Source organism: Cygnus olor, chromosome 16 (assembly GCF_009769625.2).
Source record: "Cygnus olor isolate bCygOlo1 chromosome 16, bCygOlo1.pri.v2, whole genome shotgun sequence".
In the NCBI taxonomy this organism is placed as follows: Eukaryota; Metazoa; Chordata; class Aves; order Anseriformes; family Anatidae; genus Cygnus; species Cygnus olor.
In genome coordinates, this window is record NC_049184.1 from 970,100 (window position 1) to 986,760 (window position 16,661).

A 16,661-nucleotide genomic window follows, 5' to 3' on the forward strand; every position below is an offset into this window, starting at 1 on the left:
TTACTGCTCCATCCATCATAAGCCAAGCTGCTAACAACCCTTAACAGCATGAGCATGCCTCCCCTGACCACCAGCTCAACAGACAACCTTCCAAAGCAGAAATAAAAGGCAGAGCACCACTAAAGAGATCAACATCTCAAAAACAATCTCCAGAAACAGATGTGAGAGAGGAAAAACGCCAGAAGCCGGGCACCATGAGAAAAACCTACCTACCCTGGAGAAGCTGCTGCTTTGAACATGCTGGGTCAGATCAAGACCTGCACCAAGCCTCTCAGAAATACTCAGTATTTCCCTAATCAGGGATTATCACAGTTGGCTCCTAGACCTTCCCTAAGCAGTCTTTAAGGCAATATATTAACAACAGTAGGGACAAAAGAGATGAGGCTTAAACTGTACTCCAAGATTCCTTCAATGCCCAACAGCACCCAGGTGATATCAGCAACCACCCACAGCAAAACTCCCCCAGCTGCTTTACAACACATGGCTAGCAAGCCCATGACTTCTTCAGGTACAAGGATTAAGAACAAGCCCATCCGAATGGAAGATTCACTTGCTGAAATACTGACACAAGAGATTAATGAGTTTCTCCCAACTCTCACCATTTGCTGAAGACGGCAATTATCAGCCGCTTCCATTGTATGACCCAGCTTGTCTTGACACACATCCTGTCAATGACCTTAAACTCAGCACATGTATACATACCCCAGAGCTGTGACATTCAGGGATATCTTCATAAAGCCTTCCTGCTGCATTTCTTAAGGAATTTATTCAAGTACCAGTCATGGGGAGCTGTTCAGGCCACGCTTATAGTTACATAAATATCACACAGCCATCTAATTCTACATTCTAATTCTGCATACAAGCAAGATCCAAGTCCTTTCAAAGGAAAACACACAGAACTAAGCATTTTCCTCTCCTCCCACAATACAGAATAACGTTTATTAGCTGCCTGACATAAAGCCATAAAGCTTCACCATTAAGATTTCAGCGCAGAAACTAAAAACTGACACAGGATGCTTGAGGCACAACAGTATTAGCACTGATGATGGCAAGATCCCTGTTTCGCTTCAGAATCCAAACAACTACACAAGACTATCTGTAAGGACAAGGCTCAGAGCAAACAGGAAGACTGCTTTCCAGATAACGAAACTCCACTAGCACTCAATCATACACAGATTACACAGTGCAGCTAAACTCATGGCAGGGAAAATTCTGCAATCTCTCTTTTCCCAGAGACAAAGATTAAATGACTGCAACCACAAATGTGAAATACCCGTGACAACCCTTGCAGGATTCAGGATTAGAACAAGAAGGTGTTTTTTTTTTTCCACAGAAATAAAAGAAAATTGGAAAGAGTAGGGTGGTAGTTATATTCACAGAACCGCAGAACAGTCGAGGTTGGGACATCTGAAGATCACCTAGGCGGGCTCAGAGCAGGGTCACCTAGAGCAAGATGGAGTACTCTCCCATCCATCCAGGTATTTTTCAGCTCAGAACCTATAAAAAGTTGCACATTTTTCCCAACTCAGACACATTTTTCTTGTTCTTCTGGAGGTGAAAGAGTTCAAGAAATCAGAGACAAGAGGCACCAAGGCAAAGAGAAAAGCACAAGGCAGATGTCTACTCATTCACGTGGGCCTTGATCAACTGTTCTTTATTTCCTAAAGCTCATTAGAAAGACTTCTTGTAAGATGGGAGAAGGACTATGTGCTATGTCCATGTGGATCAGCAGGGTTCGCTTAAAAGAATAGACTAAATTCTGAAGTAGAACTTGACGCTGCATCTCATCCTACAGAGTTTCTTCTTGTTAGGCACTCCCATATAGCTCATGAAGATCTCTTTAGACCCATTATATAGGTTTTCATTGAAAATTCATGTCACTTCTCGGGAATGAAAAACACACACTGGAAAATGCAGCGTTCCAGAAAGGTGTGCCAGGGCAGAGGGATCTTCTTGGTCCTAAAGAGAGTCTTTTCCACCAAGGTATTTCACCTCTTTCTCTGACACAGCAAGGCAGTCCTCAATCATCCAGTCAGCAAGAAAACAGAAATCACAGCAGGGAGCCATTAAAGAAGAAATTCTTAACTGTATGGCATTGAAACAAATTGAATGTTAGAGGGGTTTACAGCTGTTGAAATCTGACACAACTGCAGTCCCAGACCTTAAAGAAACATGGTGTGTATATGGGCCAGGGGGAAGACACTATTACACAGCAAAGCTGGTACAGACACTTCCCAATTACAAAATATTAGTTAAAGCATTCGTGAATATAATAGATAATGCAGCCAAAAAGAAGTCATGTACCAAGATTTCTTTTAGCCCTCTCCCCTACGTGTAGGGATTGTGACAGCTAGCTGTCCCCTTTCTTCGTGCCACACCTGTATTAGGTAGAATGAGCAGGTGAATGGCACAAAACCAAGATCTGATGGGCCCCTCTTCTGTGATGGAAAGGGACCAGAGTACACAGTCCTCTTGGCCCACTTTATCAGTCCAGCACAGCACCTTCTGCCTTACACAGTTCAAGGAGACGACTTCACCTGGAGGCATCAGGCTTCATTGATTAGACTCTTAGAAAATAAACTCCAATTTCAACTTAGACCTGACTTCAAGGATGTTGATACTTCAAGTCAACAGAAACTGCAGGAGCCTAGACCTTTAGAAGAAGTCTTGTCACATTTTCTTGCTTAAGATAGAGGCTGAGCAGCTGACTTTGAGACCTCCAAAAGAATAAATCAGGCAATCAGACTTTGGTGCCTCTCGACAGAGTTCCAGCAGCATCACTCTCCTTTTGATGGCCTGTCACAACATTGCTATGAACAGGACTTTACATAGTGGTAACAATACTCACAGCATGTTGAAAGGGCAATGCAAATGCTCAACTGAATTCTGTCAGTTAATTCTGTCTTCCAAACTGCTAGAAAAGCAGGACAGAGGACAGATGGTTTTCTGGGTCTCCATCAGTGTAATTCTCCCAGATCTACTGCTGCTTATAAATGGCAGAATGTGTGATGTGCAAAGCCTGATCCCATTATTGATTGGTTTGAAGAGCTCAGAGAGGGAACAGATTTTTTTCCTTTTATTCTTTTCCCAGTAGAAAAACACCGGGGCTAAAAATTTGCTACAAATCTCCATGTACGTTTACATTTCTTGGTTTAGGAAGATGGTAAAGCCCTCTATAAGGATAGCCATATGACAACCTTCTGACCACTGTCAGAGGACTTAAAATACTGCATATGTGAAAAGGCAGTCCTGGAACTCACTGAAGGAAGTCAATTTTGATTTTGCACAACAGTGTACTTTTGTTAGAGCCACATCATCTCTGTTTACAGCTGACACTTTGTTGCATAAGCAACATCTCAGCTGATATCCTTGGCAGGTTAAACACCTGATTGAAATTGCTCAAGATAGAGGTTATGTAAAAAAAATGATCAGATCAGTCTGAAAAGCAGTAAGTACAGAAATATAGTAGCCACATACGCAACTGAATACACCCTCAAATTATGCTTTATTCCTTCCTAATCTCAACTGTTTCTCTAGTAATATATCACAGGGCTTTTTCAGAGGGACCTGAACCTCCTGCCACAGAAATCCATGACTGAACACTTTCAAAAACCACGTATTGCATATTTAAAAATATCTTTAAGAGACAGCTAATCCTAAACTCATCACCTCTACACAGAGGAAGAATGGGATTTGTGACACAATGAACAAGGAAGTTTATCAGTCCAACTGCTGATATCAAATCCTACTATAAACCCAAGTTGCTACAACATACCTCTACAACCTATTTTTCTTACTTTGGCCAGTGAGCTTCTGATGGACAGATCTCTTGGGAAAGTTTAGCAGACATTCAAAATACTACACAAAGAACAGGAAAAATGCAAGAACTGAGAAAGTTTACTCTTTTTTGAATACTTATTTCTAAAGGAAGGAGAGTGTTTGAAAGCCTCTCTGAGCAGAGCACTTATTCTTCTATCATATCTGAAAACATCTAACCTTTAGAGCTGAGCAAAGCATAGGAGACAAATCTAGCAACTGAGGAGTGAAGACAAGCAAAGTATCAAGCTGCATATGAAAACATGTAACAACCATCACTGAAAGGAAGCAACTTTACTTGCTATCTTAAGGATTATCTGTTTTCATAACATTCTCCAAAAACAAGAAGTATCACTTTATGCAATATTTTGAGTGAGGTTTGACAATTTTTCAAACACTAAAGAGTCACAAAAAAAGCTGCCATTGCTCCACAAGCTACTCTGGTAGATATCAAATTAGGAAATGGACTCTTTCTTCACTTTATAACATTCTTCCCACTAGCATAATTGGGACTGACATGCTTGTTAGAGCAAGTGAGTGTTTAACAGTGAAAAGTGATTTATTTATTTAATTTTAAAGCCCCCAAACACCTGCTGGGCTAATAACAGGTGTCAGTTCAGCTGGGAGGGGTTAACCACAATACAGCACTTTAGATTTTATTTTTATTTTCTGATTATGCATATGTTAATCTTGCAGGTAGGAAATGTCAATAAAACAAGGAAAAAAATGTACATATATTTTTCAGTAATATTTACCAGTCATGCTGCTATCTCTGTTTATTCCATTATGAAGTTTACAGTGAACAAATGCTGCATCAAATAACCACGATCCAAACAGGTTCAAGATGCTGTTAACCTTTGGCCTGCGAGGAGCTGGTAGTGGCCGTGGCTCAGTACTTGTCTGGTTTGGGCTGGAGAGTGGGGAAGTAGAAGAGGGTTGGTGCTGCACTTTCGAAGCATGTGCAGTAGTTACCTATTTGAACAGAAGAACAAATAAGCTCCTAGAAACAAATAAATGACTTCCTCTAACTGAGGAAGCTATCAAATGGGATAAGAACTTAAATACGGAACACGAAATCTTACGGTGCTGGTTTTCATTGTTGCTTTATTCACAGTCACTGCCCGATGCCTTCGGTTATGGGGCGGAGTTGTGTTGATAGCAGTGTTCTGGGGCATGCTCAGCCTATTTACTGGCGTGGGTGGTGCACTGTCTGACCGCGGTCGTGAAATGCCTGTAGATCAAGAAATAAAGCAAGCTTTCAGCAAGACTTCCATAAGCTCATACACAGCAGCACAGTTATTCAGCCTTTGGACCTTCTGTAAATAGACTAGCTTTTCTCCCTCTCCCCACTCCCAAAGACAGCAGTAGTAAGAAAAACACCTTTCACCTTTTACTGTTAGCAAAAATAAATGCACAAACAAAAGAAAACCCTGCTTGTATTAGATAAGCAAACGCTTAACAGTGAGCTCAATCAGCTCACTGAACAAATACTAAAGCCAGTGCAAAAGATGGCAAGAAAGCTGAGCAAGCTATAATTTTATGGTAGCAGGATGTTAGATCAGTCATCTCGTAAAACCTAGTTTCAAGAAAGTATTTGTGGTATGTAAGAGCTACTCTTTCTAGTCACAGAATCAGAAGTAACTAGCTTAGAAATTCTCTCTGCAAAATCTGCAACAACAAACACCTCTTCTTCCCATTTGAATATCACCACCCTCTCACCCCATTTGAAGAATTAAGTGCAAAACTGCAGCATGTCTGAAGATCTGACACAGATTTTTTAACTACATTAAGCACCTCAATGCTTAACAAAACAACTGACTTCTGTTGAGTCATCACTGTTGCACTCCAAACAAATGGTAGTGTATGCCCTATGAAACTATTACTTCGGTATAATTTTTTTTTAAAAGATGGTGCAATATTTTGCCAAACGCATGCATTGCCTATGTCAGAGAGAGCAAGATAAAAACAATGTGCTTTGGCACTTGGTATAGAAGGTAATGAGATCTCATTAGCCTTAGTTGAAGGAGTCCACGCTGCTGCTTTAACACCTGCCTGACAACACATTGTGTGTGCGTGTGTCCATCCACGCAGAGCTTGAATTTGATTTCTCCGAAAGCTCTGATGTGCCTGAGTGCTGGACTTTCAAGCACACCGTGCATTTCATCTTGCTACAGCAGATTTTCAGAAGCCTGAAGTCTCCAATTCACCATCCTACCAAAAGCTCATGTACAGAGCAAAGGTCCTGGTGTGCCTGCAGCAGAGTCAGGGCTGGCAGGAGCCCACGGAAGTGCTCAGCAACACAGCAAACCTCAGTCCCAGATCCCCTTCCTCCCCCAGACAGGAGTTGAGCACGTGCACACCTGAGGGCTCATCGCCACTGCCCAGGTGCAAATGGAGTCTTGGACAGTTTGACAGAGTAATCAGTCAGTTTGACAGAGTAATATGAGGAGGTTGTTTTCTTAAGGTGAAGCCACATTTTGCCTACATATAATCTTCATAATTTCTGGTAGTATTTGATAGACTGATGAATATTTAAAATCTCACATCTAGTATTAGTGAAAAGCAATCACGGTGGACACAATAGGTTTCACGATTCATGATCACAGTCTAAGTAGTAGTTTCAAAAACTTTCTAGAACAGTCACAATTTGTGGACTTGAAAACTGACCGTTTGCTCTTTTTTTATTATTCAGTAACTTTTTAAACAACGCTAGGACCCAAGGAAACTGCTTGAGGCTGCGAGAGGGGCGGTTCAGGCTAGGTATCAGGAAAAGGTTCTTCACTGAGAAGTGGTCGGACACTGGAACAGGCTCCCCAGGGCAGTGGTCACAACTTCGAGCCTGATGGAGTCCAAGAAATGTTTGGACAATGGTCTCAGACAAATGGTCTGATTTTTGGGTGGTTCTCTGGGGACTCAGGAGTTGGACTCAATAATCCTTGTGCGTCCCTTTGAACTTGGGACATTCTAGAATTCCTACAAATGTGAAAACTATAGTAACAAAAGCTTGTTTGCCGTGGGGAATACACTACCAATGACAGTCTAATTTCACAGCCATTTTCTTTTTTTCTAAACAAATTTTTTTTAATCTGTTCAAGTCTTCTGCAGTCTCCTATCAGCTCACACTTCTGGCAGATGACAGCATTTGTTTGCAGACACTTAAGCAAAAAAGCAGTAGGAAACAGGCAGCTCTTCAGAGTTTACAATAGCACATTATTTCTGAAGAATTTTCAATAAGCCTGAAGAGTACTTAAAATAACGCCTTAGATTTCGAGTACTGTATAGTGTTACTTAAAAATTACCAGCCAGTGTTTACATCTGCCTTGCCTTTCAGTGAAGTCTGTCTGCTGGTAACCGAGTTGTTCAAAGAAACAGATTTTTCTTCTCAGCAGTAGTAGTCACCCACTAATCCTAAACTAAGTGGAAGTAGCAGTCATAGTATAAATAACTAAAGATGCCAGTCAAAAATCAACACCTTATAAGAAAAGGGGCACTGCACACAGCTGTTGCCACAAAGTTTAAATACAAAGTCGTCAGTGCTCACAACACGCTAAAAGCATAACACTTGTACTCTTGGTTAGACAATGAGAGAAAGAAGCCCTGTTTGAGAAAGAGAGATGTATGTTGAACACAACAGTTAATTTTTCTTTGCATTTATTTAGAACTAAGGTTACCTGCAAATTTATGCATTCAAATGTAATTACTGTGTACACAGATGGTCATTTAAAAGTGGCTGTGGGTCCCTTCCCTATCAATTCCAGGATATATTTGCTATGATAAATTGTTACATTTGTTTTCTGAAGAACACAGATTTGAAAAGAACAAAAAAGGATTAGGTTACTATTTGTAGCTATCCACAGGTAAGTCAAAAGTGTTACCTAAGAAGGCATCCACTAAACAGCTGATCCCACGCATGGCACGAAAGAATATTTGAGGCAGATGTTTAAGGCAGGGGTATTGATTCAGTTCTTGAGTCATCCCACTCACATTCAGAAACTGCTCCTGAAATTTGGGGGTAGAACTAATAATGGCTGGGTTACTCAAATCCACAGGATTACTGTGCATACACAAAAGAGAGAAAAATATATTTTAGTCAGTTTAAGAACAGATTTGAAGAATGCTTAAAGATGCAATAGTTGAAGGCAATTAATTAACAAGAACACAAGAGCATCAGATAAAAACTCCAAATGTCAGCATCTTGTACCACTATTTTTCTATTGGAGATTTTTTGTAGCTTTTTATGTAGTCAATTTTTCCTTACTGAATTGATATTAGTGGTAGTAGTCTTTAAGCGTTAAATTTTTTTTTTATTATTATTAATACATACCTATAAAAGAATAAAAAATTAAAAAGCTTCAAACATTACCCAAATAGACTTAATAATTTTATTAATACTCAATGAACTGAAGCATACACTAGAGAGTAATGCCACAGTTCCGTAACATTAACTATGAGGTCTTTTGAACTCTGTTTGTAAGAGGTTCTTACACTGTTAAAATCATTCATAAACAGTAAGCAATGAATTACATATTGCCAGCAAAAAATAACTAGAAAGTGAATGGGATGTAAAAATTTGAGTTTTTTTCCCTGACAAACACAAATCTTGTAACAGCAAGACCAGATTTACAGTACTTGCAACATTACCTATCACAAATTAAGAAAAAGAACGGATTTTTGATTAGCTTAAAAAAAAAGGCAAGCTTTAAACAGTCTGACATTTAGGTTTAATTAGTAAATAACATTTTACATAAAAAGTTCAATATTCTATCAATTCAGAACATTAATGTTATACCTTTCCCAAGAATCCTTAGAACAAAGCATGCCACTTGGTTCTGTTGCAAATTTAAGGAAGAGTACCATACAAGTTAAAACTAACCATATAACTTTCTTCATAAAAACAAAGAGGTACACCCATTTTAAAAATAATCTTTTGTAGGTTAAATTTAACACCCTGGAAAGCAAATGGAAGCAGTATACATCTCAGAGTTATTGTTCTGCTTTTCCTGTTTGCTATCTCAGAGAAACAGAATTCCATTGAAGTCTTGTTAGTAGCTATTTGGCATTTTGGAGGATCTTGAAAACGTTTTTTAATTGAACTCATTGACTCAGAACGCAAACTGTTTTAAAGTGGAACAACCCACTCATGACCTTGCACTGGACTGCTGCAGGGCACTGGTACAAGCCTCTCACACTTTATTCTACTTAAGTACATAAAACTTAGCAATCTCCAGAGAATTTTTTTATTTCAAAATTTTATAAAAATAATGTAAGAATGTGAACAATGGATGATTGTAATTATAATACCTCAGCATATGTAAAAAGCGAAACCAGGTTTGTGCAACGCACTCGTTATCCATTTCAGGAGGAATCAGACCAGCATCTTCATCAGGAATCTTAAATGGAGGAAATGAAGGTCCATATGTAAAACGCAGCAATCTAGAGAGCAAATCAGATAGATCTGTCATTCAGTTAATGTTCCTCAAAATTTAACTGTGCACTGGAGCCCCAAAGAAATCAGCAGGAGGCCACAAGCAGCAATGCAACATCTTAAATCTTCCTAGAGAAATCTAGTTTATATGATCATTTAGCCTCCTTTAAGCTTGGAAGGGTACCTGTACCTGCCTTGGAGCATGCCTGAAGGTTCAAGCAAATCAAAGAGCTGTTAAAGCATAACACCCCACAGCAGCTCTCCTATGCGTTTAGCCAGGGGAGTTGCCAATTAACATAGGCACATACGTAAGTGACAAGATGTTACATAAAAAGGACAAAAGAAATAAAAATCAAGGACTTTAAGCCCTTATCCCCAAGGTTTTTTAGCTGAAGTGTCCAATGACATCAGCAAGTCACATCAGGTTATAGGTCTAAATTACAAAGCACTGATGACTTAAGATTTACACCAGCCCACTAACAACACTCAATGCAATCCTGCAACAAGCACAGGATGGCAATCCACAAAATAGCAACCTCTTCAAAGAGGGGAAAAAAAAAAAAAGGAAAGATAGGAGATTTCTTTTGCAGAATCTGAGAATTGCAGAACAGTGGAAGGGAAACCCATAGAGGACTTAAAAGCAGTGCAGTATCATGAGGATAATGGCTTAGATAAGCGAACTAAAATCTTTATGGTGAGCTTCTCTGAGCCACTCCTGTCTGATTTGACTCCTCCTTTATCCCCAACTTTGCAAACTTCCAGGCTCATTTCCCTGATCAACATAATCTTGGCATTCCCTAACAGAATGGAAGAGAACTGAGCGGTGCCTTCTCAAACTCCTGATGTTCCCTGACTAGTTTTTTGTTTCCCTAAGCCAAACTCTCTTGTAGTACCATTTTTCACTTCAGTTTTCACACCCTTATTTCTAAACTAAGAGTGCTTGTTAATGGACACAAAATGCCCCATTCAGCACTGCCCACTTGCAGAGCTTCATACAAGCCATATGCTTTACAAAGGTAAAAACATTACAACTAGGTGACAGGGGAAAACAGAAGTCTAACTCTTAGTTTAACAGTCAGCCGTGGGTAAGCTGAGTTACTGTTTTCTCTTTCTCAGCATTGAGGACTACAGTAACTGGCAACCAACTAACGCAAAAGACAGCCAAAGTGCACAGGGAACCCCAGTCTATCACAGGGACTAGTCGTCTTGACAAGCCAATGAACTTTAGGACAAGCGGCTGTCTTCAGGACCAAAACAGAAATGAACGTACCTACTACCAGGCAGTAACCGCTCTCCAATATGCCAAAATGGATGCCTCAGCACCCATTTACACTTTGTGCCCCAGAGGGATCACCCTGTAGTGTATTGCTGAGGAACTACCTAGTTCTGAACAACCCCATGAAGTCTGGTGTTAGCCTGGACTTACACCTTGCAAAGTCGTGCCCTGCACCTCTGCGTGCAGAAGGCACTGCTTTCACAGAATCACAGAATTGTAGGGGTTGGAAGGGACCTAGGGAGATCATCAGGTCCAACCCCCCCCCCGCCAAAGCAGGTTCCCTAGAGCAGGCTGCCCAGGTAGGCGTCCAGACGGGTCTTGAATATCCCCAGAGAAGGAGACCCCACAACCTCCCTGGGCAGCCTGTCCCAGTGCTCCATCACCCTCACTGTCAAGAAGTTCTTTCGCATGTTGGTGCGGAACTTCCTGTGATCTATCTTGTGGCCATTGCCCCTTGTCCTGTCCCCACAGACCACTAAAAAGAGGTTGACCATATCCCTCTGTCTCCCACACTTCAGGTATTTATAAACATCGATAAGATCCCCCCTGAGTCTTCTCTTCTCCAGGCTGAACAGACCCAGGTCTCTCAGCCTTTCCTCACAGGGGAGGTGCTCCAGGCCCTGTATCACCTTTGTGGCCCTCCGCTGGACTCTTTCCAGGAGATCCCTGTCTTCTTTGTATCGGGGAGCCCAGAACTGGACACAGTACTCCAGGTGAGGCCTGAGCAGGGCAGAGTAGAGGGGGAGGATCACCTGCCTTGACCTGCTGGCCACGCTCCTTTTAATGCACGCCAGGATCCCATTGGCCTTCTTGACCACCAGGGCACACTGCTGGCTCACGGCCAACCTGTCGTCCACCAGGACCCTCAGGTCCTTCTCCGCAGAGCTCCTCTCCAGCAGGTCATCTCCCAGCCTGTACTGATACATGCGCTTGTTCCTTCCCAGGTGCAGGACTCTACACTTACAGCTCTCCCCTTATGAACTGCAAGAAGTCAGCTCTTTGAGGAATGTGATCAAATCTTAACTGAAATTTGGGACATTTTCAAGAACATCTAGAAACAGAAATAAACTATAATCCACAGAGCCTGCACAATCAGTTAAAATTGACTTAGAACACCATACGGGGGTAAAAGTAGTATCTATTGGTGTGACAACAACCAAGACCCTGGTTTTATTCTGCTATGAAGTCATATCCATGGATACAGACTAACACTGCATGTGTGTACAGAATTCCAAATATAGCTTTCCATGCAGTTTTAAGTTGAGACTCTTACTCACAAGTTTATTGCCGAAAGCCCAATTCAGACAACTGTTTACTAAAACAGCACTTTAACTGGTTGGAGCTGGAGCTTCACTAAAGTATTAAAAGCACAGCTTAAAATACAACTAAATGTAAAGTTAGCATCAGAGTTCAGTTTTCTATGAATTAGATGTAAACCAACATTACTATGCAGCAGAACAGCAGACTACAACATTACAGAATCCCTGCAGATTATGCATCAACAGAACTAAGACTGTTAGTCAACAGTGGAAGATAAAATGTGGGCATGAAGTACATGGAACAGAACACCAACGCATGTTTGGAGACAGAGCTGTGCTTTTGAGATCAGTGAATCATAAAATATTTTCTGTTATGCAATGCTACATCTAATGAACTAAAAATAGCTGAAGAAAAATCGTGGGAAATACACAGAACTTGTATTGCAGCTTTATTTCCCACAGGTTTAACAAGTAGCTGCATAACCTGGAAAAATCCATCCGCACTTGCTTTTTTTAAACAAGTAATTAAAAAGCAAGTTTTCACCAAGTTAAATAAACCCTTGCAGAAAGGCATACCACTGAATGTTTCACAATGCAGCAGTTTTAATACATTTTCAAACTTTCATACAAATGATTACTGAAGTCTAAGGAGAGCTGAGAAAAGGTGACCAATTCCCCTGCTCCTCAGTCAATCAATCAAATTTTCTCCTCCAAGAGGATGAGATTTGTCCCACCAAGACTTCACACCACAAAGACCCCATCATTAAGGGTTCTGAGGCTCTCCTCACTATTTAAGGCCTCATACCACAGCCTATCCTCTCCTACAGCCCCTCCAATCCTCCCGTTCCAACACCCAGTGTGGCTTGGTACTGCTCTCCTTGAGACCCACTATGGGGGAAGGAGACTGCAGCCTGCCCCTGACTCATCACACCACCATGGCCAGGGGAGCATCACCTCAGCTCTGGAGAGCAGGAGATGCAGAACTCAAGGAGCCACCTCAAACACAGCAACACGCAGACACTGCTCAGCAGTAACAAGCACCTAGTAAGCTTGGTGATGACTGTCACTACACATACAGATTATAATACTACACAATTGTAATATTAATGACTCATTCCTCACAAGACATGATGAAGAAGTCAGTGATGAAGACTGATATACATACACAAAAAAAAGTGCTGATTATCAGAGATGCTCAGATCATATAGTAACAAGAACCAATTTAGATCTTCACTTGCAGAATGAAGACATACGTGCCTGAACACGTGTGTACAGTTGTGTGTATACACATATATATGTTTACAACAGGGGCTTTCAAACTTAGGATCTTATCCTGCTTTACAAGTCTTAGTCTACTGTGTCAAGAATACATCATAGATCATCTATGACACCAGCTGTTTACTGATGGAAATTGAAATGAGAAAACATACTATATACATGTATATAAAATCTGTATATTTATTTATTTCTGTGGGATTTCTCATACCTGGAAGTAAGGGCACAGATGACCTTGCTCCACTGCTCAACTACTGCAGGGTGATGTCGCCAGTTGGCCACCATCTCTTTGGCAGTTTTCCAGTAAGGTGGTGTTGGGAAGCATCGTGTACAAGCCAGTAACCACACCTCGAACAGCACGCCAATTAATTTTTCAGCCAGACTTTCAGCAATGCCACCTTATAGCAGAAACAAAGCATACCTTTAGTGAGTACTCAATCTAAACAACTTCAGACATCTCTCCAAAGAATATTTCAATCTTAAAGGACTCTCACAAATGTCATGATTACATTTCACACATTTACATTTCAGTTTAAGCAATAACTGCATAAAGATTAAGTTCTGTATCATATTTTTCAACATTTTTCATTTAAGAGTGATTTCTGATGACTTCCTGCAGTCAATTAACTTTTTTTTTTTCTTTTTTTAAAGACCAAAAATAACGCACAGAACCCAGCCATACGTATGCGTCACTAAGATATACTGGGAATTCAGCTACCGATCTTAGGCTGTCTTCCATCACAACGAATATTTGATATCATTTATTTATTTTAAAATGGGTATAAACTGATAATGATTTTTCTAGTAGGCAGGCCAAACTGGAAGGCACATATGGGTTTCAGTGACACAAATAGGGAACGATGCTATCTGAAACTCTTCACTCTGTGTGTGTGTACAGAGTCTGCTGTTCTGCAACAATACATTTCAGAGGACTGAGAAAGCATTCAATCTTTTCTGACAACGCTTTATTTCAGGGTAGTGTAGCAGAATTACGAGAGCTATTGCACTCTAAGAGCTTTTAACAGGTTTCCCCCCATTCCCCTGGCAGGTCAGCATCCAGCAGAGCCAAAGCTTTGCTCAGTAATTGAACCAAATGAAAGTTTAACACAAACCTTGCACAGTTGGAGCTGCTAGAAGAGTGTCATTAATCTGAAGAAGAAATAACAACAAAACCTCCCAGGTTTCTCTTGCCATAATTGTTGATTCACGAGCCAGTTTCTGGACAGCTTTCAAAACCTGCAAGCACAATCTAATCTGACTAGATCCTGGGTCTGGCCTGCAAAAGAAGAAAGCGCTACTTAAGTCCCTAAGCAGGAAGTGAAGGGCTCTGCACAGCAATGCGTACAATAACCTGAACTTTGAGGAATTACAAGCAGAAACATCAACATTATTGAACTCGAGCCAAGAACTTATAACTCTGCATCGCAACTGTGTCTGAGTGTCCTAACGCTGCCTTAATGAGAACAAGATGTACCATAACACTTTCCTCTACGTGGCATGGAATTCACCAACACAAAGCGAACATTTTAACCGGACAAAGTATAACCCATTATACCAATTGAATCTATCTTAGAACAAACAACATCAATATTGTTGGGACGTCACTAATTGTTCCATATGCAAGTCAGGCGAGTGTGTTGGAATTAGAAGAAAACATTAGCAAACTGATTTAACTTCTTCCTAGTATACCTCTTGCTTGCAAACTTAGAACCAACTGTTGCCTCCAATTCCTTATATTTAAGGAAAAATGCTAAAGAGGGTTATTAAATAGGCAAAATACACCAAAGGAAGAAGGGATAAGGAGAGAACAGAAGTTGTCAGTGTCATTTTTCCTTACTGTAACAACCAGTTACACATTGTCACTGCTCAGTGACGTGAAGCATTGCACAAGTAGCACACTCTCTTCCAACCTGTTAGTTTATACAACGCAAAATGGGTAAAGAATAGTAATATGAAGTGCTCCTGAAAATGTCTGAGGACACCAGTAAACAAAGCGGAGCAAGCCTAAATGTTTAAGGAGTGAAAGAGACTACAGATTAAAGTGTGCAATATATGCAAGCCATTTTTCAAGTTGTATACTTGAAACTTCAAGCTGTAAGCTTAAGCCCTCCTACCACTTGCTGAAAAAAAAAAATCATAAAGATATTACCATCCAGACTACTAAGTAGCATTACTAGAGTCCAGCCAAACACTTTCAATGTGGTATAAGCCACAAGTCACATTGCACAGTAAGCGTTTCATGAACATGCTGATCCACTACATAAAAATCTGATTTTCTTAGAGATTAGTAGCTCACATTGAGATCATTCATAGACAGATGCTTTTTAAAAATACAATCAACTCTTATCTTTATAGAATAATGTTGTATTACAGTACTGGAAACAAGATTACAAAGAGACAAGATAATATCTAAAGCAAAATTTCAGACTACTAGTTGCAGTTCAGGACTTCAGTGGGTTGTTCTTAGTGCAGTGCTTATCCTACCAGATCATTTCACAAAGCTTGAGACAAGCAAGTCCTGCCTTGGTTATAGCACTACTTTTCTCCCAAGCAACAACAGAGCTCAAAGAATATCCTTATTTTGCTGTTCTTGAAGTTTCAAAGTCTGTCTCAAGACTTGATTCCCTAAGAATCAAGCAAGCTTATGTAAAGGGACTGACATATAGGAACTCCGTGTGACTAATGGGATACTTCTGAGCTAATCTGAGGCAACTCTGAAGTCCCCATCCATCTACCAGTTCCTCTTTTCCACAAAATCAATTGAATGGCAAGCTTTGTTGGCAGCATTTTGCAGGCTCACAGCTGAAGATTTCCACAGGACCTGTCCTTTTGGTTCCCACACCCACACCCAACAAGAATCGCTCCCATGATTTCGTATGTAAGTTAAAAGTTACCAAAAAGTCACATGCCCCATGGTCTCTCAAGAGTTTCCAGACATCTTAGTTGGACAGAAAACACCAGTCTGTGCTCCATGGTGAGGGAGAAGTTTTCATATTTTCTTCCCATGCTTCAAACAAAAGTTGGCAGTATCAGAATTTTATCTGAGAGTAATAACTACCACTGCTGCTTAAGTCATCTGCAAGGCTTCCTGAAGATCATAGTGTTTGTTAGACATAGGCAGCCTTAGGGTTGCTTGGTGAATACTCAATTACATCATGAAAAGAAGCCCTCACTTCTGCAGGCACGGACAGAAGATCAGTGCTGGAGGGAAGGATGCAACCACCCTTTCTCTACTCAGTCTGGCAGATAGAAGAAAAGGAAACAACTTGCTCACCTTTCATCATTCTTAATTTTTTAGCATCATGCTATTTCAAGGACTGTGCATATGAACAGTTGATTTACTTGAGCTTTCAAACTAGAATTGCTTACACATCTGTTTTGTATTTGCTGGATATATATTCCTGAAATGGTATTTAAGTTGAACCACCAACTTAAGGTTCACTTACTACACCTGAACTGTGCTTCTGCAGAGTCTCAAACCCCCACCACAACTCTACTTGCACCACTTTTAAGGCAGCCGAGCATCTTCATCGGTTCCAGGATACCAGGTTAAAGAAGAAAGCTACTTTAATCACAAACCTCTATAGGAAATAGGCTTTTAATTAAGGCT

The 16,661-nt window shown here is 40.6% G+C and overlaps 1 protein-coding gene across 5 annotated transcripts in view; it reads right to left on the reverse strand.

The window, feature by feature from the left end:
• Window positions 1–16,661, reverse strand: part of RALGAPB (Ral GTPase activating protein non-catalytic subunit beta) — a 67,045-nt gene that overhangs the window by 40,128 nt on the left and 10,256 nt on the right. For all 5 annotated transcript variants that reach the window (XM_040575344.1, XM_040575345.1, XM_040575341.1 and 2 more), the window contains exons 4-9: window positions 14,164–14,327; window positions 13,263–13,449; window positions 9,118–9,249; window positions 7,692–7,870; window positions 4,899–5,047; window positions 4,572–4,788 (exon numbers count right to left, since the gene is read on the reverse strand). In XM_040575344.1, coding sequence (XP_040431278.1) covers window positions 4,572–4,788; window positions 4,899–5,047; window positions 7,692–7,870; window positions 9,118–9,249; window positions 13,263–13,449; window positions 14,164–14,327 — 1,028 coding nt within the window. The remainder of the gene's footprint in view (window positions 1–4,571; window positions 4,789–4,898; window positions 5,048–7,691; window positions 7,871–9,117; window positions 9,250–13,262; window positions 13,450–14,163; window positions 14,328–16,661) is intronic.